This window comes from Mustela lutreola, chromosome 9 (genome assembly GCF_030435805.1).
Source record: "Mustela lutreola isolate mMusLut2 chromosome 9, mMusLut2.pri, whole genome shotgun sequence".
NCBI classification, from domain to species: domain Eukaryota; kingdom Metazoa; phylum Chordata; class Mammalia; order Carnivora; family Mustelidae; genus Mustela; species Mustela lutreola.
In genome coordinates, this window is record NC_081298.1 from 80,248,274 (window position 1) to 80,271,873 (window position 23,600).

At 39.0% G+C, this 23,600-nt stretch overlaps 1 protein-coding gene across 11 annotated transcripts in view; it reads left to right on the forward strand.

The window, feature by feature from the left end:
* Positions 1–23,600, forward strand: part of CCDC85A (coiled-coil domain containing 85A) — a 202,269-nt gene that overhangs the window by 153,425 nt on the left and 25,244 nt on the right. For 8 of the 11 annotated variants that reach the window (XR_009357220.1, XR_009357221.1, XR_009357222.1 and 5 more), the window contains exon 3: positions 9,512–9,588. The exons of the other annotated variants lie outside the window; for them this stretch is intronic. Coding sequence is in view for 5 of the 8 variants with exons in the window: in XM_059187715.1 (XP_059043698.1) it covers positions 9,512–9,588 (77 nt within the window). In the remaining 3 variants the exon portion in view is untranslated. The remainder of the gene's footprint in view (positions 1–9,511; positions 9,589–23,600) is intronic. 11 annotated transcript variants of the gene reach the window in all.

Sequence of the window (23,600 nt, forward strand, 5' to 3'; positions counted from 1 at the left end):
GGTTTCAAAGAGAATAGTAGAAGTGAAGGCAATGTTAGGACCTAAAACGTTCCTCTGAATCAGACTTCAATTTAGATTGCATGTTATAGTGTGTTTTTAAGGTGAAAATCTGACTGCATGTAGAGTTAATGGCTTCAAACTGTCCGAGAAGAGGGACTCCTGAGTGGCTCCGTGGGTTAAAGCCTCTACCTTCGGCTCAGGTCATGATCTCAGCGTCCTGGGATTGAGCCATCCATCGGCTCAGCGGGGAGACTTCTCCACACCCCGCCCCGCCTGCCTCTCTGCCTACTTGTGATCTCTCTCACTGTCAAATAAATAAACAAAATCTTCAAACTATCCGAGAAGAACAAGCTTTGCATAGGAGTGGGAGCTCTTGAGTACAGGGTGATGGGACATTCATTCATTCCTTCCTTCATCAGTAAGTTATTGAATACCTTGTAGCACATAGGTGAACACCACATAGCACATAGGTCTGTGCTAGTCATAAGGCAACTCAGAAAGGAACTGGAAGTCAAGAACTTGCCACACGGAGCCTCCAGCTGCGTGAGAGAGAGAGAGAGAGAGAGAAATGGAGGCTGAAACCATCATGTATCTGTTACCAAGGAATAGGCCAGGTGGGTGACAGCAAATACGTAACAAGTGCCATTTTCTCCCATTTTAAAAACACTTTCATTTGGGAAGAGGAGAGACTAGGACAAATCTTTGGTGACTATTTTCTGGTATAAAAGTTAGGATTATTTTTTTTCTAATTTCTAAATTGACTTATATGTAGATCCTCAGGTTTCCATACCCATTTAATGATTTCCTCTTTTATCGACAATAAATGAAACAAAATCTCAACTGTTTAAAAACACACAGGACTTGTGTGGCACTAGGAGAAAGGCACTCGTGATGTTTTGTGTCAGAGCAGTCTTGGAAAGAGATGTGGTATTTTCAGCCTTCATTCTAATTGAAATAAATAGGACAGCCCCTTGCTCTGATTCCTTTACCTTTTAAATGACAGGTTTTTCCCTTCTCAAAGAAACATAACCTGTTTTGATATGGACCGCTGACCACCGTCCTGGTCCAGTTGCCCTCTGACAGCTCCAAGCCCTTCCCTCAGGCTCAGTGGACACCTGCTGGTACCCCCACAGCTGTGTGTGTGCCATTGGACCCTCAGGACACCCCCCACAGAGGGGGGCTGGGAGGAGATGTTCAGTGAAGGTGCCATGCTAACCAAAATGCCAGCTTACTAACTAGAGTGGATTTCCAGCAGCCAGACATATTTTATATGGTCTTCTAAACAATTAGTGGTAGAAATGGTCCATTTTTTTTGTGCATCCTCACAACTGTTGTTCTGTCTCTTTGCTCCCTATTCTTTGTCTTCTCGTTCCCTGTTTACCTCTTTCTTGTTCTTGCTTCCTCTCCACCCCCATAACATACACAACACACACACACACACACACACACACACACAATTTTTTTAGCCTGCTTGGCACATTTCACATTTTCTTACTGAAATTACCCATCAGTGATTTGATCTGGCATAATTTGAGAACCAATGCCAAGTTTCCACCCAAAGTTTCGCATTCTCTAGTAGGTTTCTGAAATGGCACAACGGAATTGGTATCAAGCTCCATTTATTTATTTATTTATTTATTTATTTATTTATTGCTCCATTTAAATATGAATCCTGCCTTGCCTGGAGTGATGGATAAGTGTCTACCTATACTATAAAATAATTCCCTTTCAGGGCACTGTTGGCATAACTGGGTGACACATTCAGTACATTTTAATTGTAAGAGACCCTATTCTAGGCACCTGGGGGGCATCCCTCAACACAGCAAGGGTCTCTGCCTTGTGGAGTTTACACTCTGATAGGGAGAGACTGAACTTCTACAGTAAAGATAACGTGTGCACAAGTTAATTTGTATGATAGAAGGTGATGAAGCGTTTTGAGAAAAGTGAGTACAACAGGCTTGGAGCGCAGGAGGGTTAGGGTAGAAGTGGAGGTGTTTGTGTGTGTGGGGGGGGGTTGGATAGAATGAGGTGGACTCCGTGAGTCACATGGAGAATCTGAGATTTTGACAAAGACTTGTGGGAAGTGAAGAATTCAGCAAGCAGCTCTCTGGGGGAGGAGCCCTGCAGAAAGTGAGAACAAAAGAAAGCAGGAGCACACCTAGGGTATTGAGGACAGAAAGACAGATGCGTGGCTGAAGCATGGGGTGGGGTGGCATGAAGGTTGACAGGTACCAGGGGCCCAGATCATATTGGGCTCTGCTGGACTTTTGAAGGACTTTGGCTTTTATGTGGAGGAAAATGGTGGGTTCCTGCAGAGTTCTGAGTGGAGAAAGAAATGAGCAGGCTTAACATTTAGAAAGAAAACCACTGTGGGTTGAAACAGAATTTGAATGAGCATGGACCTGGGAGAGGGCGCAAGAACAGAAGCAGGGATACTTATTAGGAGACTCTGGTGAGGCTGGGTTTTCAGGATCTTTTGGGGTTAAGGTCAATAGGATTTCCAGGTGGATGAGAACTGGGGTGTGTGAGAGAGCAGAACCGAACATGTTCTAGACGTTTCTATCACAAGAGAAGCCTGTTGGTCAAAAGGTTTAAGTCTAGCCTGGGGGTAAAAGCCAAAAAGAGGACAGTGTTTCAAAAACTTAAGCAGTGGAGAAGAAGGTGACAAGACAGACGGATCCGTCTCGGGGGCTGTGACTTCCCCCTTCACAACTGCATTCCAGAATTCAAATCTTCCCAGCCTGGGCCTGTGCATTAACCTTGCTTCAGGCCTAGAACTCTCTTCTCTCAGGTCTTCACATAGCTGGCTTATTAGTAGGACATTAGCACTAGAGCTCTTCCGGGCCATGCTCCCTCACCTAGCTGTACTTCCCCAGATCTCGCTGTACCAGTACTCTGTCTTGTCCTCGTTGCGCAGATCACTTTCCCAGAACATTGTATTTTCTTTCCATTGCCCATCTCCCTCCGCCTCCTAATCCCAAATGCAAACTCCGTGAACTCACAGACTCTCACCCCCTTTTGCTTGCTGCCATATCCCCAGTATCTAGAACATTGTCTGGCATACAGGAGGTCACTCTCTGTTGATTGAAGAACTCTTGGTATTAAAGTAAATTGACCCATCTGAATTAACCCCCCCTTAGGGAACAGCACCAGTCACCGTGTGAAGTTTAGGGAATATTTTAATGTAGCATATTTGGGCAAAAAATGAAAACGGGAAAAAATAACATAGAGCAAGTAGATAAAGAGAAATCACAAGGCACTCAATACAGGATTTATTAGCAAGTGAGTTGAGAAGAGATTCATAAAATAGGAAGAATTTAAAAATTTAGGATCACTGAACTTCAAACTGAAAGCCCTGAGAGCATCCATAGGTAGATACCTCTGCAGCATCTTGTTAAGCTTTCTCCAAACTCCTCTAATAATGTGAAGCCCATTATGGTACAAAGCAGTATACTCCAGTCTTGTGATGTTCTAGTCATTGGAAAGCTGTCTTTCATATCATGCATAGAAGAATAAGGAGTGTTGCACTAGGCAGAGTAGAGTGAGTATTTGGCCAGGGGAAGGAGTCGGAGAGACTCAGACCTAAAGAAATGTGGGGCCAGGGGATAACCAGTACCAGTTTACTACATGGGAGGAACAGAATGGAAAATATTTCCTATCTCTTTCTGGCTGGCACAGAGGGAGCCCCATAGATAACGGATTGGAGCAAGACCTGATAATAATTTTTTACTTAGGACAATTAAACTTCCATTTAAAAAAAAAAAAAAAACTTCCATTAAAAAAAAAAAAAAAGATTTCTGTCCATGAATAGGGCAGGCTGAATTAAATATACAAGCAAATCTGAAAATGCTGATTCCAACAAGATTTTTTTTTTTTAATAAGAAAGGCAGCAAATTATAGTGAGAAATGTAATCACTTATATTTCTGAAGCTAATATGAATTCTAAGTAGGAGGCTGACCTTTGCTTGCCTGAGGAAAAAAGAGAAACACTTGAAGTCGGAACAGTAATAATTTTTAAAAATAATAATTCTGAAGTAATTTTCATAAGAATGTGCAAAAGCCTGCAGACAGTGAGATTAATTTGGAACTAATCCAAGCAGTGTCCTTAGAAGTTGGGGTTTATCGAAGAGATTGCCTCCAGATTTAAATCACATGGTCATTGGCCTCTGGCTGAGGGGGCTGACTCTGAGGGCCATCGAAAAGCTTCCATCTATAAACCCGCAGCCGCAAAAGTCTTCCAAGTGATTTTCTTCCCGTTTGCTCTTCCAAATGCTGTAATTTGTCTTAGAATGGACCATTACTAGATATTATTTTCTGCCCTGAAATTTTGGAGACCCGATGGTACTTCATCTAATCAAAACCACTCAGAAGTTTGACAAACCTTAGAGAGTAGCAACTACCAACAATAAACCTTTTATGTACGATAATCAGAGTAATTCGTGGGCAATTTCAAGAGTGGATATTCCCTTACAAAGAGAAATGCCGCTTTAGAAAGCAAGGGAAAGTGAGAGGGCTTAACGTTTTGAGCAGAGTATTTTCAAACTAGCCAAGGAAAAAGTCGAGCTACTTTGTGTGATTGAAAGCATTTCAGGTAAGATGAAGGCAAATCAAGTCCCAGATGTTGTCCAAAGAAAATATCAAGTTATTTTAAGTAAAGATCCATCTAGAATGTCTAAAATGAGGGAGAAGGGAGAACTTGGAATTTACCTACGTAAGAAGCTTGATACCATTTATGATTAAAAGACCCAAGACGGCAATCACTGTGATGCCCCAGCAATGAAACAAAGTCTTCTTAATGTATTTAATCCTCAGTGTTAGAGGCCAAATTAGTACCTTCTGGGTTTTATTCTCTCATCTGCCTAATGACTCAGTGCATCAGGGATAGGCTGAACTAGGAAACCTCTAAGGTACATTTCAGTTCTGAAACTGGCACCAGTTAGATGACAGGAACTTAAGAATTCTTGTGACTGTTGACCGTTTCTTGCACTTGTCTTATTGGGAGAGGGGCTGTGGACTTTGACCTGTAGGTTTAAAGAAAAGTAAGATACATGGTGATAAATCGCTTCTGCTTTGAAAATACGCCCAAGATTTACCCAGAGAATATCTTGACAAGGTCATTGACTTTTCACATCAATATTGTTTGCTTAACCTTGCTTTTCTAGTGGGTCAGTGTCCGTGGTTTCCCATGGCGGAAAGAGAAAATACCTTTTGGGGATGTTAAAAGCAAATCACCATCTGTGTAACTGGGTGTTGTTTTTTTTTTTTTTAAGATTTTATTTATTTATTTGACAGAGAGAAATCACAAGTAGATGGAGAGGCAGGCAGAGAGAGAGAGGGAAGCAGGCTCTCTGCTGAGCAGAGAGCCCGATGCGGGACTCGATCCCAGGACTCTGAGATCATAACCTGAGCCGAAGGCAGCAGCTTAACCCACTGAGCCACCCAGGCGCCCCTGTACCTGGGTTTTGATGTTGGTTTTTCCTACCCTGGATTGTGGGAAGCAACTTGGCCTTTCCTTCTTCTCCCTAATATGTCCTCTTTCTCCTCCTCCATGTGCCTCCTTTCCCTCTTCCCTGTTTACACCAGGATCATTCTAGGCTTCTGGTCCTTGCACGTCCTGTGGCTACGCTTTCATCTCTCTGGCCTGGCAAACTTCTGTTGACCCATGAAGCTCAAGTTTCTCTTTCCCGAGAATAGCAGCCAATACTGACCTCTTTCTGGGCTCACATTTCGCATGATTTCGCACTGAATTTCAGTTACCGGGTCGTTTCCTTTACTTTTCCTTCTTCTGTCCCCACAGCTGGTTATATACTTCTGAAAGACGGTTCCTTCTGGAACACATTGTAGATCTAGGGAGATCTAGGAGAGCCTAGTGTTCGGCTCTTTCTCTGGAGCCTCATTCTCAGAGCTCTGAAAGCCAAATGACCGTCTGAAATGGAAGTTTTAACAGCTGTCGGCCGCTGGTAGAAGATGGGATGATCAGTTCAAATCATAGGACATTCTAATTCAGGGCTGCATGCGCATGTGTCTGTGGGTATCACTTAATAATAAAAAAAGAACACCGCGAGCACGGCAGAATGTAGAGAACTGTGGAACCGCTGTGTTGTCACCTGAAACTAATAGAACATTGTACTTCAACTATACCTCAGTTAAGAAAAAAAGAATGCCAGTGTTTGTCAGATACTTTTCTTAGCCTAATGCCTCCCGGCAGTCCTCATACCCTGCGTGTAATGGAAAACCAGCTTATTTGATAGGTGGCACCACTTTGGGAATCCTTTGAATGAGAAAGAAAGGGGAAGAAGCAGCCTGTGGAAGGGGTTGTACCAACATGGCCAAATAGGTTGTAGCATAAAAGGGCTCCTTTTCTTTCTTATAAGGAAACTATTCCAGTGTTTTATCCAGGATTCAACTAAGACTGGGATATACATTGTGATGGATTTCCAAAGTAGGGAGTTTTGAGGTGCTTGGATGGCTCAGTCCCTTAAGCATTTGCCTTCAGGTCACGTTGTGACCTTAGGGTCCTGGGATCCAGCCCCAGGGCTCCCTGGGCTCCTGCCCATTGGGCTCCCTGCTCAGCGGGAAGTCTTCTTCGCCCTCTGACCAACCCCCACTGGTGCTCTCTCTCTTTCAAATAAATAAGTAAATAAAATCTTTAAGCATAATTAAATAAAAGTATAGAGTTTCTTACACTTTATTCCTATTATATCTTATTTTTAAATGGTTATGTATTTTCTATCCCATTATTGGCTACTTACTACTAGTCAGGCTTGGCTAGCCTGTAGAACAGTAACAAATAAATCTCACAAGCTTAAAAGTTTAACAAAATGTTTCTTGTTCTTTCCTTTCACAGCAGAAGGACTGAGTGGTTTCTTGGATGGTTTTTTGTATAGGGACTTGAGGACCCAGTGATATCCCAGAAAAATGTTTGCCTACTCCACTCCCATTAAGAAATTGTATAATCAGGTTCTTGATGAATAAAAGAACTATCAGCGGGAAATCTCTTATTTATGCATGTGCATGAGCTATTCTTCCTGTCTCCTGCCCCCCCCCCAACTCCACCCCAATCCCCTGAGGAGTTTTTTTATTGTGATATCGGTTCACTGTTAGGTAAGAATTGCAACAGAGACAACCTGGAACAATAGGGACTTCTGGAACACAAAACAAGGGCGTATAATCCTAAAGCTGAATTTGTATTCTGAGAAACATGGTCTTGCAGGAACTGGCCTTCTCTTCATCTCAACCCTAGGAAGGGGTCTGACACAAACGGGTGACGGGGGCAGTGTGTGCTGTGTTGAATGAATGAACTCAAAACCCTCCTTAGCTTTGCCTTTATCTTGTAAAGCTAATCTGTAAAAATTACTTTACCAGTCTAAAAATGTTTCCTATCTTTTTCTGTCCCAGCCTATTTTGCAGTGAATGCTGAGAAACAAAGATGGGGATTTCATCTATTTTAACTTGACATTAAAAATTGGACTTAAGGAATGTTTTCCCAGTTCAAAATTTTACCTTCTTTTTTTGAACTGACATGCTAGGTATTCCTTAATATAGGTAGACACTTAATGAAACCATCGAATATGTAAACTGAAAAAGCTTTAAAAAGAGAAGTAGATTAAAATTACTGAAGATAGTTACTGAATTAAGATCCGTTCAGTGGCATTTTCAAATGTCACCCAAAGCACTCTGTGTAGAGTCGTTTGAGCTGCTCAAAGTATCAAGGCTTTGGGGATAGTGCAGTTTAGGGAAAATAAAAATGAGGTATAAATGATGAGTACACAAGAAAAGAATTATACTTGTTTATAGTGTCAGTAGAACATTGCTGAGCAACTTTTCACTTGGATGGCCCTTATCAAGTGGTCGTTTCTCTAGAGTAGAGAGTGGGGCTTGCAAAACTGTAAATCAGGCAATTTACATTCATATTTTAATGATCTGCAAATCACTTATTCATTTGCTAGAGCAAAAGCAGATTCCTGAAATCAATATATATGTTATTCATTTATGCCCCCCCTCATTTTTTTTGCCCTTTAGAAGAGTCCATAAAGCAAACCCTTCACATTTCATGAGCTAAAAAAACGAAAGCGTATTTCTGGGCAGTGCCTCCAGTTTCCTTTACCTTGTCTTTCTTGTATGAGGGATGCTCAAACCTTAAGTCTGGCCCACTGGTGTGAGATCGATGCATGGTTATATTAATGTCAGTGATAGGGACTTTCTGCAAACATTTGTGAAAACCGGGCATGCTATAAACCCATGGGGGATGAACTTAATTGTTACATTTGCAAATTAAGGACTGAAGTTTCTTATGTATTTTAAGAAAATAAAATGCTATCTGCTTTGAAGGTCACAAAAATGGAATTGAGTTCATATAACCAATTTCCATATAAAAATTAGAGTTTTCAGGATGAATTTCAGATCAAGGTATTAATTTGCATCAATATCCATTCTAACTTCAGATTGTGAGGGGCTCCAAATATTTACCATCGAAATGCACTCCTATCTTGGTCTGTCTTACTGTTTTATGTTTCTGAAGCTGAAGAACATGCACTGAAGTTTAATATTAACGATGCTGCTCTAAGATTAACTATGGAAATACACTGGAGGAATTCTATTGTCATGTACATTTTACTATACCTGAATTATGTGTTTTGAGCATTCATTCTTGAGTAATGAATCAATGGCAACTCTGTTGCTCTAATGAAGAGTTCCTGTCAGATTGTTCCTCAACGTGCAACTCCTCTTTCCTTCACCTGTGAATCCTTTCCTGATGTAAAACTATCAACTTTAGAGTTCATAGACTCTAAGCCTAATGCTGATTGCCACCAGTCAGCACACACTTGAGCTCCTGAAGAAATGAAAACAAGAATGAGTTTTAAAGTCAGCTGCTGGCTTACCTAAAGATTTGGGAAAAACTTGGGTCTGTGTCACATTCAGTCAAAATCAGAGTCAAAATTTAGCCTCTCCTCCATTTAGCCCTTTGGTGGCGGTTCTCTGGATTATGACCATGGTATCAGGAGATTGGGGAGAAGAATGAATGTTGCATTTAAGACTAGAAGTATTTATTGGGAAAATGAAGGGACCTGGATATTGGAAATATCTTAATTTTTTTATTTTTAATATGACTTTGTAATTTACTTTGGTTATAATTAACATTACAAAAAGTCTTATGTGGGGGACAGTGCCTTGAAAGCTCAAAATGCCCAAAATAAGTAGAAAAGGGAGTAAGTGTCTTCAAGATGTTTGACATTCTGAGGACTGCATGAGGGCTGCATGGTGGAGGAAAGCCTACAGCCTAACCCCCCATAAATTCCTTTAATTATTCTTAACATGGTACAGTTGTTCAAAGTGCTTGTGGTTTCAATGGCTTTTGTTACTGGTTTTCTGGGGAGAAAGCCCTTTTTTTTAAAAAAATAACAGACTACATTGTCACTACCTGATTTGAATAAATTGAACCAGAAATATCCTGACAGTGCACTAAACAAGACCTGTGTGTATAATGTGAGTTCTTTCTTTTTAATTTTAGAATCAACCTTGTCCTATGTTAGGCAGCTGGAGGCAAGAGTAAGACAGCTGGAGGAAGAAAATCGCATGCTGCCCCAGGTGGGTGACTTCCAGAAGCTCATAGCTAGTCAGTGTCATTTGAGTTGTTAGCATTTTATCTGGAATTTAAAGTCTCAATTACATTTTCTCCTTTAAATGATAGAAATCATTTTGTAAATAGTCATTCATCAATGTAGAGTGTGATCGCTTTCCATAATGACCATCATGTTATCTGGATTCTTAAGTGTGCAACCAAAGGATGCAGATGTCTGAAACTAAGAATGCAAAGTAATTTTGAAAGGAAGGGAACAAGAGAAAGAGAAAATGAAAAGAAGTAATAAATACTTTGCTAGTACTACTCATATACATCATGCATGTAGTTGGAGAATATAGGGAAGGGCCTCTTATTTAAATGAAAATTTTGCTAACTTATGAACTAGGGAAAGCTGTAGGTAGTTTGAAGATTTCATATGTTAATTAAATTAGTACTTGCTAAAATTCTTTGTGAACTAATTGAACTCTTTCAGTGCAACAAAGCAATGACAGTAATTGACAGTTTTACTTTGGGGCTTAATTTCTTTTCCCTGGTGAATATAAAGTGGCACTTTTTTCTGGGATTTAATGCCTCACCATGTATTTATAATATTATCTCTATGGGCTGAAATATCTTGGTGAGAATGATGTTGGGCGAGGTGGTGGATCTCGGGGAATGTTTTGTTGAGGAGTTGAACAAATTACCCGATTTCTAGGTTGGTTTCCTTTACAGACACAGGGGCAGTAAAGTATTTTAATATTTTATGAAAGGAGTTTCCTAAGCATTAATCACTAGTGTTCTTTATACATTCTGTTGATGATTTCTATTTCCTAAGTGACTAATGGAAAAAACGAAGCAAAGAGTAGTTCAATGAAAGACAGAGATTAGTTATAATTCCGGAGAAGACACATAAACATGAACACTTTGCAAAGATATTTTAGATCTTTTTAAATCTTGTTTTGTTTTCCAGCTACTTTTGCTCATTAATGACGATTTGATCTGTCAGGTACTGCCTCCAAGAATGCCTTTCTCTTTCTTTCATTGGCCAGCCATCTGGCTAAAAATCATGAGATTAAATGAAATCAATCTACATCTCTCTCTGTTAAACTATGCATATGTCAATACTCGTGTTGACAGAAGGGATTATTTGCATCATAAAATAAGATACTGCTGGTAGAGTTTTCTCTTTGCTCTTCTATACTTTCCATTTTTAAAATTTTCTTTGCCATTTGTCCTTTATATGAGATTCACAGTATAACTGTGCCAGGACCCTTGACTGAAAACATCTAACTTCTTTCCGTTCCAAGAAACCTAAAAATATAATCAGGTTATTGTGAGTATCCTATATGGTTGTACCATCTCTGGGGCAACTGAGAATGTAAATGAAAAGATGAAAAAAAAAAAAAAAAAAGAGAGAGATCTGTTTCTCTGCGTGGGAATAGAGGCTCATGTCAAACATTGAAATGCTAGCATGTGCGCTATGCTATTTAAAAAGAGGCACAACAAATATGAAAGTGATTACCGGATTGATTTTTAAAAATCTGTAAAAGTGTTAGAAGTCTTGAAGCGCAATCAGAAGAGTCTTCAACTGTACTTGATATATCAAGAGTGTGCGTATTTAAATACATAGTACTTGCACAGTCGAGAAGTAGAAGAGATTAAACAACTTTTCAGGCTGAAGTCTAAAAACATATGTTTTTAAATGCATTGCTATTTTCTATCAAAGAGGTTTTCTTTCTCCCCAAGAAAAGGCTAGAAAGGATCATGTTTTACTGACTCTTAAGTTGTTATTGATGTGGGATGCACCATTATCCTAAGTACCACTAAGAATGGAAAAAGATGTTATCAATTATACCATATCAGATTCTTGCTGGTTTCAGAGATATTAAAATGGAAAAACAATGCTTTAGAATTAAACAGTTTTTTGCATGTCCAGGGTACTTTAATGAAAAGAAAATCCACTGTTTGAAACACACTGTTGGACATATATGCAAAAAATACGATAGATCTCAGTTCAAAAACGGTATTTTGTTAAGTTTCTGTATCTGAGAGTGTTGCCTTCATTTATAGCTAAGATAGATATGATAGGACCACCAGTTGCAAATACTTGTATAAATACAAGTGAAATGAGCAGACAGTAGATGAGATCTGAGGATGTTAAACAGTAAGTCTCAGAGCAGTGAGAATCCTGTGAAGGGAATACTCATGGAAGGCTGAGATTTGGATCGGATAACACAAAGGTGTAGGCGACTTATTCTTGGATGTTACTGGTGCTACTACAAATAATTACATGCTTTCCCTGCTGAAACTATTTCTGACTGCATGATGTTAGCTGACTTGCAAGGTCAATTCAATGTGACTAGTTGATATCCCTGCATAAATTAGTCTCAATATCTGAACACTTGATTTTCCCATTGTAGGAACTTGCTCTCTGTGCCTTGATAAGAAGGTATTCTGTTTTATTCCCAAGTTTAAAAATATATCTTCTTGATTTAGGATAAACAGGGAAAAGAATATAGTTGGCACTGGAGTTCCAAGTATATTGGATATCTCTTGTGGCTGTGGCCAGGTTCTTTGCTGATAGTTTAGCATGTAGACTAATTATGTAAAACATTTTCCTGGAGGAAGAAATCTCCTTAATGCTTATTTTTATTCATTATGTAAAATTAGGTATAATGAACTGAGAGTCACAACTTTGGCCCAGCAGTACATATTTAAAAGTAAACAAGATGAGTGTAATAAGTGCTTGTGGATTTCTCTCTGGTTAGATGCAAAGGCTTCAATTTCTTAATTTATAAATGATAAGGTTCCTCCTAGCCTTTTGGAGGCCTAAGTAGAAATAAAGCATCGGTCCAGTTTTACATCCATCAGAAATTACCAAGTCCCAGAATGAAGGGTTTTTTAAATTCATAAACAGCTAGAAAAAAGGCAGTCAAGATTGAGTTGGTTCTATCCACTGGTGAAGGGGAGCCTACAGGAGGCAGGCATGGTTGGAGTTCCAGCATGGGGCCCATGTGAGCATGTAGCTCTCTGCTCTGCCGTGATTTCTACAGTATCTCACAAGAATCACTGAGCAGTACTTTAAGGCCAGTTTGTGAACACAGTATTTCAAAAGAATCCTAAAGTAATAACAGCAAATGCAGTATTATTTGCTATTTTATTACTTGAAAATAAAATGTCTTTATATATTTGATAAGAAGACATGAGATCTACCCTCTTATCAGATTTTCGAGTGAGTAACAGTTATTATTTATAGGTGTGAAGTATATTAAATCTCTAGAACTTAATTTATTTTGCATATCTGAAATTTTGTGCACGGTGATTAGCAACACCCCACCTTCTCTTCCCCTCGGCCTCTGACAATCACCATTCAGTCTTTGCTTCTACGAGTTTGAGTATTTTAGATACCTTATGTAAGTCGAATCATGTGATACTTATCCTTTTGTGATTGGCTTATTTCATTTGTCATATTACCAAGTGATCATTACCAGATGATCCATCAATCTTACTTCTGGATATTTACCCAAAAGAATTAAAACCAGGGTCTCAAAGAAATATTAGCAATCTTGTGTTCAATGCAGCACTGTTCACTTTGGCGAAAATGGGGAAGCAACCTAAACTTCCATCAAGAGATGAATGGATAAATAAAATGTGGCATATACATATAATGATATATTATTCAGTTTTTTAAAAAGAAGGAAATCTTGGAATATGTGACATCAGCGAATCTCAAAAATTCTTTTTAGAAAGTTGGTACATTGGATGATTAAAGATCACCTGAATTTAGGATATCCTTCCTTGGACACATAATCTAACGTGGATATTTTTTTACTGATTACATAGAAAAACATTTCATGGGATTGCAGTGAACCTCTCATAATACACACAGTGTTAAAACTGCTCAAACTGGTCTATCAGCTCCACTGTGTACATATTTAATATGATAGTAATGCTAAATGAAGATTTTATGTGAATTAGATAAATGTAGCCACTGTATATGAAGTTTTTAAAATTTTTAAATCTAATGAGGTGGAGTCACCCGCAATGATGTAAGTAGATATTTATAGATAAAAGACCCAATATGGTAGGAAGCAAGTGCATGGAATTTTATATCAAATTTAAAAGTGATACACCTATTTTGTGTATAGACATTTATACATAAACACAAACTTTCTGTGGATAGAGAATCCTCAATTTTCAAAGCTGGGTAGAATCTCACATATCACATTGAACCACCTCATTTTTAAAAAGATTTGTATTAACATATAATGTATTATTTGCCCCAGGCTACAGGTCTGTGAATCGGCAGGATTATACATTTCACAGCACTTACCATAGCACATACCCTCCCCAGTGTCCTTTGTCCAGCCACTCTATCTCTACTCTCCCAACCCCCCAGCAACCCTCAGTTTGTTTGTGAGATTAAGAGTCTCTTCAGGTTTGTCTCCCTCCTGATCTCATCTTGTTTCATTTTTCCCTTCCCTACCCGCCCTGTCTCTCAAATTCCTCATATCAGGGAGATCATATGATAATTGTCTTTCTCTGATTGAATTATTTCACTCAGCATAATACCCTTTAGGTCCACCCACATCGTTGCAAATGGCAAGATTTCATTTCTTTTGATGGCTGCATAGTATTCCATTGTGTGTGTGTGTGTGTGTGTGTGTGTGTGTGTACGTACCACCTCTTCTTTATCCTTTCATCTGTTGATGGACAGCTAGGTTCTTTCCATATATTGGCTGCTGTGGTCATTGCTGCTATAAACATTCAGGTGCATGTGCCCCTTTGGATCACTACATTTGTATCTTTAGAGTAAATACCCAGTAGTGCGATTACTGGGTCATAGGCTAGCTCTATTTTCAACTCTTTGAGGATCCTCCACGCTGTTTTCCAGAGTGGCTGCCCCAGCTTGCATTCCCACCAGCCATGTAGGAGGGTTCCCCTTTCTCTGCATCCTCGCCAATATCTATCATTTCCTGACTTGTTAATTTTAGCCATTCTGACTGGTGTGAGGTGGTATCTCATTGTGGTTTTGATTTGTATTTCAATGATGCCAAGTGATGTGGAGCACTTTTTCATGTGTCTGTTGGCCATCTGGATGTCTTCTTTGCAGAAATGTCTGTTCATGTCTTCTGCCCATTTCTTGAGACAACCCCATTTTTTTAAGTAAAGGCCATGATTTTTTTTAAGTAAAGGCCAAGATTCACAGAATGTCAAGAGTATAGTCCTAGTCAGACAGCTAATGAAGGACGGACTCAAGTTAAGATGTGGGCCTATTCAGTGCTCTTCTAGAAAATGCATAGCTCCTCTTTAATCATTTCATACTATTTATGTCATTCAGTATAGGTAAGCTGCTAAATCTGTTTTTATCTTATGGTCAAATTCTTTTTTTAAACACTTATTTTAACATTGCCTTTGTTTAGCCCACTAAGATTTATCAGACATTCTATTCCTTGGTTTAAAGTAAATGTTCTATTTTTTTTTTTTTTTTTAAGCCATGAATGGTATCCATCATAAATTTTAAAAATTGCATTTTATAGAGCCTTCTCCTCCCTGACACATTTCCAAAATACTTCAGAATCCTGGTTTAGTACAAACATACACACCCTTATCTGCATGAGACATTCATACTGAACAGAATGTGGTCCGAGAAGCCTTTTTGTTCAGAGTGAATTGGAGATGGGTGGTGGTGAGGGAAACAAATAGTTATAGTAGTAGTTTTTAAGGTACCCATGAAATTTGTTACTTTAGCCCAAATTTAAAAATCTTGCTTGGAACACTCAACTCATCCCATGATCATTTTCTTGATGGTCACAAGGATTTTTAATCCAGACCTGTCTACAATGTTTATGTGCTATATCTGTGAAGAAGTCTACTCAGCCAGAAAATATCTTAAAGTAGAGTTAGAGCACACCTCGCTGAAGAGTTTATTATAAATAATACCGTGTTTTGAAGAAATCAGTCACTAGTCCAACTTCACCATGAGGTAAAAGCCAATTTTTTAAAATTCTTCTCACCTATTTTGTGTTGAGTTTGGGTTTTGCATCAAGAAGAGACCAGAAATAAGCAGTTTGCTCTGATTCCAAAGTCAATTAAGTACATTTGTTAAAAGTCCTACTGGGAAATCTGTTCCCTCTCTTCAAATGCTTCAGCACCAGCATCTGCCTGGAAAGCACTCTGTGTCCTTTGTGCCCCAGAGTCCCTCTCCAAAGCAAACCACCCACCTCTTGAGATTAACTTTTTAGAGATTCATTAGAATCCGTAAAGGTACCCAGATCTTGTGTCATGTGGCTGCCCATGTGCTGTGGGTTCAGCAAATGTGTTTGAAAGGCATGGCAACTCGATCGCCACTGTGTGGGCTCCTTTCAGCAAGTGTTTCTATTTCTGTTGTGCTAGCACACACAGAAGAGTCTAAATTTAGGAACGGAAATGAAAAAATCTTCCCCTTGCGTAATTTGGTTACAGTGTGGCCTCACAATGCAGTGCATTGGGAAGGAGGCAGGGTCGTTTCCAGAGCAGTTTCTGAACAAAGGAAAGGAACCTGTCACCATTGCCAGGAACGCTGAGGAGGGTACACGGGCTCTAAGGAAATTGAGCTTGTCACTTCCATGGCAACACACCCCAGGTCCAGCCTCACGTCTCTGAAAAGCTCCCTCACGTGTGTGTACCTATGCAGATGGCCATTGTCTCAGACAGAAATGAGAGGATTCCTTCTGACACCGAGATTTCCCTCATGTGCTTCTCCTGTCTTTGCCGTGGAGATACTTATTTTGTTGCTCTTCCTCTTTTTTTATTTTCTGTCGTTGTTTCTCAAGTCATTTTTGTCTTATAGGACCTTAAATATCTGGCTTTTCTAGTGTTTGGAATTGCTGTGAAAAAAAAAAATTAGTCACTATTGCACAAAAAACAGGCACAGAGTAATGCTTTACAGGATGCTTAAAGCAAGTGATGCCATTCTTCGATTGTTACTTGCTTGAAAATTCTGGTACTCCTGAGGGGAAATTGAGGCAAAATATTTTTTTCATGGATAGCAACTCTATGTGGCACAAGTAGAATCTAGATGCTACTGATAGAAAAAATTAGTTAAATCCATTAAGGGCTGGTTGCTGCTAGAGTCACATTTGGGGGGAAAAAAAATGGATTCCTCCAAAGAAATAATACTTGTGGGTTGTCATGTTCTCCAAATCACCATGATTTATATAATTAAAAGAAAGAAAAAAAATTTTATGTATAGTTCAATAGTTTTCAGAGGACAGATGGGAGCTGCCCAAGTGGTGTGGGTATATTGGAATAAAAGAGACAAATAGATCTGGAGAGTAAATTTATGGGGGGAAAAGTCATGTTGGAGAACCTGAATAAAGGGAAACTGGATTAAGGAAAAAGCTAAATGTATGAGCAAAAATACAGAAGAGAGTGAAATTCATAGGAAAAACATCAAAATCAACATGGAGGCTTTCAGAGTGAGGGGATTTACAACATTCTTCTGTGTCTCCCCACCCCCATGTTCGAGGATCTCAGATATGTGATGTGAAGTCTTTATTCTAAAAAGAGAAAATAGATGAACTAGAAATGCAATAGAAATTCAGCTATGCCACTTACTAAACTTATTAAGAGAATTATTGAATGTAAAAAACACTCAATTATTAGGGACTGTGGTATCCATTTTTATTTAACAGGACTTCTTTTTATATCTATACTGGCATGATAATTCTATTACTAGGGCATATTAAATTTTTTATTTGGAGTAGCCATAAAAATAGCATTTTGGTTACCTGTCCTTGACAGAATTTGTCACCAAAAAAAAAAAAAAAAAAAAAAGGACTTGGTCAGCAAAAATTTTTATTGTGTATCATCATCAACTAGGATCATAGATATTTGAATGAGAAGCAATGTGGAGGATATTCAGGGAAAACTTGAGAGGGAACTGTAAGAGAAATTAATGTTTTCTTGGAGAAATGATTTCTACTCTTTTTAATTTTTTGTATCCAAAGTAAAGTGAAAAGTCAAGGATGAAACAGTCTTTCCTTTTATAATTGCATAAAGAAACCGTCACCTAGAAAGTGATAGAAAAGATTGTGTAGTGTTTTATATGGAATCAGTTAAATGTAAATACTATTGAGATATGGATATATATATATATATTTAAAAAACAGTAAACTGTGAAAACTTGGGTCTAATAAAAGCTTGTATTGAAGGGAAGATTGAGCCCATTAGAGCTGCCTCGTTTTGCTTTCCATTTCCCACTGGAGGTCACCACTTCTCTTTTGTGAAAAAGGCACCCACCCAATCCACCCTGTCCTCCCTCTCCAATTCATACCTTTCCTGCAAAGAGGTTCAGGCATTTCTCATTCAAAAGTCTCTACTTCCAGTTGTTTGGGTTTTTTGTTTGTTTTGTTGTTGTGTGGTTTTTTGCTGTAGCATGAGGAAAGTGATCAATCATGCTTCCAACACATTAAAAATTAAAGTTGTTGCCTCTTAATATCTTGTAAATATAAAGAAGACAAATATAATACAGGCAGTATCTGTATTGCCTAAACATAATATAATCACTGTAATAGAGACAAATAATGGAGTTCTTTGGCAGAATAAAACAGTTTAAACAAATTTCTAAATGATTTGGGATTTTCCTAAATTATATTTAAGTTAGCATTGTGCGAAAAATAAAACATAACTGAGTTAATTTTAGGAAGCTGAGACATGGTGACTTTGGACTCTTAGTTACCAAGCAATTAAAGGAGTCCCTGTGAAGATGCTAGAACAAACAGAGAATAGGAATTACAAGAGCTAGAATTTAGCCTAATAAGCTGTTGGACCAAGATGAAGTGTCTTAAACTTTGTGAACCTGATACCCTTTGAGTAACAAAGAAGATAGTTGTAACTGGTATGGAAGGTTCTGGTCAGCTGTACAAATCCATGACTCTATATCCAGAGAAAGTCTATGTGTGTATAATGTATATACAAAATAGACGTGTCCTTTTTATTTTGATATTTTTTAAAACTACAACTTTATGCCATACTGGGTCGCTTATTTACAGGGACATATTTATGTCATCGTGGGTTATTCTACCTCATTGGGTTCTAAAGTTAATCAGATTTCATCAGATAGCTGTTTAAGGAACAGTCAAGGCTGTCTATCTTTCAGCTCAAGTCACATTAATATACGTATAGAGAGGCTCACATACCAGTCCAAGTAGTGCTAGCTTGTGTATTTTGAGAGATAAGGGAACATTAAGTTCCCTTAATGTTCATTTTTATTCTTTATATAAGCCCTCCATAATGAATGTAAAGGGACTAGTTTTCCCTAAGAGTGTACGTATTTAAATATAAACAAGATTGAGTATATAAATGCCTATGTATTCCTCTCTGGTCAAGAACAAAGGTGTCTTTGTCTTCATTTGGTAAGGTTCATCCCTTCTTAGCCCTGAATATTCTGAGCTCAAGGATTAAATAAAGAAAGAAAGAAAGAAAGAAAAAGAAAGGTTGTGTCCAACTCCTAGAGTGAAGGGGTCTTTAGTCAAGCACAGCTAGAGATGAGCAGTAGATTGAGACGGTGCTACCAGTGGGAAAGAGGAGCTCAGAGGAGGTCCAGCTAGAGCAAGATTCATCAGCAGAGAGCACAGCGCTCTTCCTCTGTGGAGCTCCCTGGGATCCTGTGAGAATTGCGTAGACAGACTTTAAATCCAGTGTGTGAACATAAAGTTTCAAAGAGAGCCCAAAAGTATGAGTCCTCTTATCAGGTATTATTTACCTATTAGCTGTCGTTACATGAGAAGGAGCTACCTTTAAGAAGTTGGCACAAATGATAATGAAAGATCACCTGAACTTAGAATATTCTTTCCTGAGCACATAAACTAATGTAAACATTTTTTTGAAAATCACATTTCAAAAGTATTTTAAAGGATTCCATAGGCTAAGTGGAGACCTGACATTTCAGAGAGAATTTTTTAAAATGACGACGAAAGAGTATACCAATATAGGAGATGTTTAAAATTTAACTTTTATTTACCTGTAACTCACATGGAAACCATCTGTATTTTTTATATTTTTAAAATAGAACATACTTGTCAGGAATCCAATTCGGAGATAAGCCAAAAGAAATTACTGTGAAAAAGAGATGACAAAGACCCGATATATAACCCACATTATTATTATTTTTTTTTCTGGTGTGATAGACTGAGGAAAATAACAAGACGTGCATATGAATTGAAGTCTGCTAGACAAGGGATACACAGAAGGAACAATGTCCAGAGGAAAAAATATATATTTTTTTCAAAGGCTAACTGATGTATTGGATTCATTCTGTACAGTAAAGCATCTGAAGTAAGAGCTAGCAGTCAGTGGACCGGGCCTTTCCTTAGATTTTCTCGTTGCCATGAAAGAGGAATCATCATGGGTACACCACGAGACAATGACCTGCATTGCCTTTACAGTTCCCGTGGAACTCTTGCAGATTATCTTTTGGACTCTGGGCCATCCAGCCTGTATAACTGGGTAGATCTTATCGTAGGAAGCTAAGTAAAGCACATGTAGAGAAGCAGTATGAAGACAGCATAGGAAATAAATTACAGGGTTCCCCATGGGGCGCCTGGGTGGCTCAGTGGGTTAAAACCTCTGCCTTTGGCTCAGGTCATGATCCCAGGGTCTTGGGATCAAGCCCCGCATAAGGCTATCTGCTCAGTGGGGAGCCTGCTTCCTCCTCTCTCTCTGCCTGCCTCTCTGCCTACTTGTGATCTCTGTCTGTCAAATAAAATAAAATCTTTTAAAAAAATAAAAATTTTAAAAAATTAAAAAAAAATTACAGGGTTCCCCTCAATTGTTGTAAGTCTGAAGGGCCTTATTCTAGGGGCTGAGAAAATCCCCCCACTCTTGCTTGGGTTCTACCTTGTTCAAGACCTAAAGCCTCTGGGACAAATACTCCTTCCCACAGGTTCTTGTGGTACACCCAGAAATGGAGGAGGGGAGGAAGTGTTACCTTTAGCAAAGGGTCAGTCTATTAAAAAAATGTTCCTTACTTTTCAGAGCACTCTGTTATTCTTCATTCAGGTGTCTCTCTTTGGTCTCATTCTTTCCTTTGGGAGAACTTCTTATTCTCAAGTTTATCAGTACTCCCCAAAAACTGACTCAGCGGAGGTATTTGTGATTTCAGGAGTGCCCTAGTCCAAGGATACAAAAATATCAAGCACTCTTTTAGAATTTTTATCTTCTTGGAGATCTTTCTAGCTTTCATTATCTACGTTAATGGAGTAGAAGCAGCTTCTGAATTAATATTATTATAAAGATTTTATTTATTTATTTGACACAAAGAGAGATCACAGTAGGCAGAGAGGCAGGCAGAGAGAGGGCGAAGGGAGTGGGAAGTAGGCTCCCCGCTGAGCAGAGAGCCCCTTGTGGGGCTTGATCCCAGGACCTTGAGATCATGACCTGAGCCGAAGGCAGAGGCTTAACCACTGAGCCACCCAGGTGCCCCTAATATTTTTTAAAAAGAAAAAAATATTGAGCACAACAAGGAGATAGCTAACCACCTTGCTTAATACCCTTGGACTTATTTTGCTAGTTTTATTAATCAAGCTGCTGCTCTTAGCAGTTTATTAGGGGAAAGATTGCATGTAGAAATTTAAGGATCAAAAAGAAATGTAAATCTGACTCAAATGTAGTATAACACATTTGTTACTGTCTTTAAAAAAAAAAAAAAAACAACCTAAAATGCCTCTTATTTGCATCAGAACAACATGCGATGCAGAAGTTCTGATGTTCCACAGATAACAAGTAACTAATAAACCCAGGACCAGATGGGAGCCATCCTGGACTTACATAAAAGCTGGCTCTAAGAAAGGGAGGCTTTTTAATAGCCAAGATATTTCAGCTGTTTTTGACACCCAACGCAGGTGTATCTTAGTGTCGAAAAGGTAATTTATTTATTGAAACATTTTCATATGGCAAGAAGATTTAATATCCATAAGTCCAGAAATCTCATACAAGAAAAACATAAAATACACACTCAGAAATAAAAGACATGTGGTGCCTGGGTGGCTCAGTGGGTTAAAGCCTTTGCCTTCTGCTCAGGTCATGATCCCTGGGTCCTGGAATGGAGCCCCACATCCAGCTCTCTGCTCAGCAGGGAGCCTGCTTCCCTTTCTCTCTCTCTCTGCCTGCCTTTCTAAAAACTGTGTTCTTTGTCAAATAAATAAATAAAATCTTAAAAAAAAAATGAACATTCCAGCACACTTAGTCACAAATGAATTGTGTGGGAATTGTGTGGGTCTTTATCCTTTTGGGTGGCAAGCATATATTGAAAGCCAAAAGTTAACAGAAGCTACAGTTGGAATTTGGCTGACATCTTTTTGACAAAGAGTTTTAGACAAAGAGGGAGCTGTAGCAGCTTTGCATTTTGATATTTGTTGTTTTGTTTGGAACCAGCCCCATTCACTTTCCATTCCTTGTTGCTATCCCACTCCTATTTTAATGCACGAGTCCTTAACCAGCAAAACTCATGAACTTTTGTCAGTAAGTTCAGCAAATGATACGCTAGTTGGTGATGACAGCTCAGGTTCTTTGCCAGTTGAAAAGGACTTTGGAGAGGTCGATTTAAGACAAGACCCTCTAAATGCTCACTTGTGAAGAGGGTGGCTCATGTGGCCTCACAGGCATTCATTTAATTGAAGAGGACTCTCTCGGTTAGGAAACCAGTTGCACTGAGCCTTTGACATTGGAGAATGGGATTAAGAAGGACATGAGGGCAGGTAAGGGCAGTTGCCTCTCCAATGTTTTTCACTTAAAACAAGTACCCTGCTCATGATCTTGATATTGACAGAGTCCTTCAGAACCAGTCATGAGAGCATCATAAGACAGCTCTCAATTCTGGGTGGTTTCTCAGGGCTGTAAATGATGCTACAGTTACTTAGGAATCAGTAAGACTGTGGTCTTTAAGCCTAGAAAATGTCCAATGCTGCTATCACATTGATTTTTAATACTTTATCATCTTATTAAATTATGCTTTTAATTTTAGATATCTTTTATGTTCATTCTGTTCGAAGGCAACAATCCTGTTGGTCTTCAGTATTCAGAATCTTAAGTGTTTAGGGCCCAAGGAGAAATGTTGTAGGTCATGAAAGAGATAGTGCCCAATTCTTTTATTTTTGCAAGCTCTTAACTGATGGGGCTGCACCCTGAAATGGACTTTTCTCCCTGTGAGACACACCATTTGGGCCACAGCAAAATGGCTGCTATACAACAATCTGTAACCCTCATAGTTGAGTCAGCCTCAGGGTGCAGACAGCACACAAGATGGAGCTGGTTGAGTGGCCCATTCCAGCTTAGAGTTTTGTTGTTGTCCCAAGCCCTAGAACCACATTCTGAGTATCAGCAGAGGTCCTGCCTATTGGAAGCCATCTTGATGCTGACCCATCCTGACCCTGGCTCCTATGATAATCTCTGTTTTGCAGGTGAGAGAGTGTTCACTCATGGGCTAAGGCAAGGTTTGTGCCCAGATTATCTGTTATCACTAGTCTAGCATTCTCCCCATTTTGCTGAAACCTGTTGCAAGGCAAATGTGTTTTTTGAAGCAAGATAGTGGTGAAAATACCACCAGCCACCACCACAATCTCCACCATCACCATCCAGAGCAAACCTCTGGTGTAGCGTCCTTAGGGTCTGAATTGGGAACTTGCCAAGAAACCCAGCTGAGTCGTTAGTCCATCTGTTTTACTAGTCAGTGAGAGACTTCATTGCTCTGATAATGATTCTCTCAGCATGGGAAGATTTCCTACTTTTATTAATCTTAAGGACATTTCTAGCCCCTAGATAACTTGATTAGTCAAGAAAGAATATTTTTCTACTTAACACTAATCCCTTCTGGTTCAGTTACAGTTTCTTTGTAAACCATTTGCCTCCTTCTCCAAAAAATTTCCAGACTATTCCAGTCCTGTCATAATGTTCTTATCACCTCAACCAGGACTTGGCACCTTTTCAATAAAGGGCTAGATAGTAAATATTTTCAAAGTTGTGAGCCATATGGTGTTTTTCAACTACTCCGGTCTGC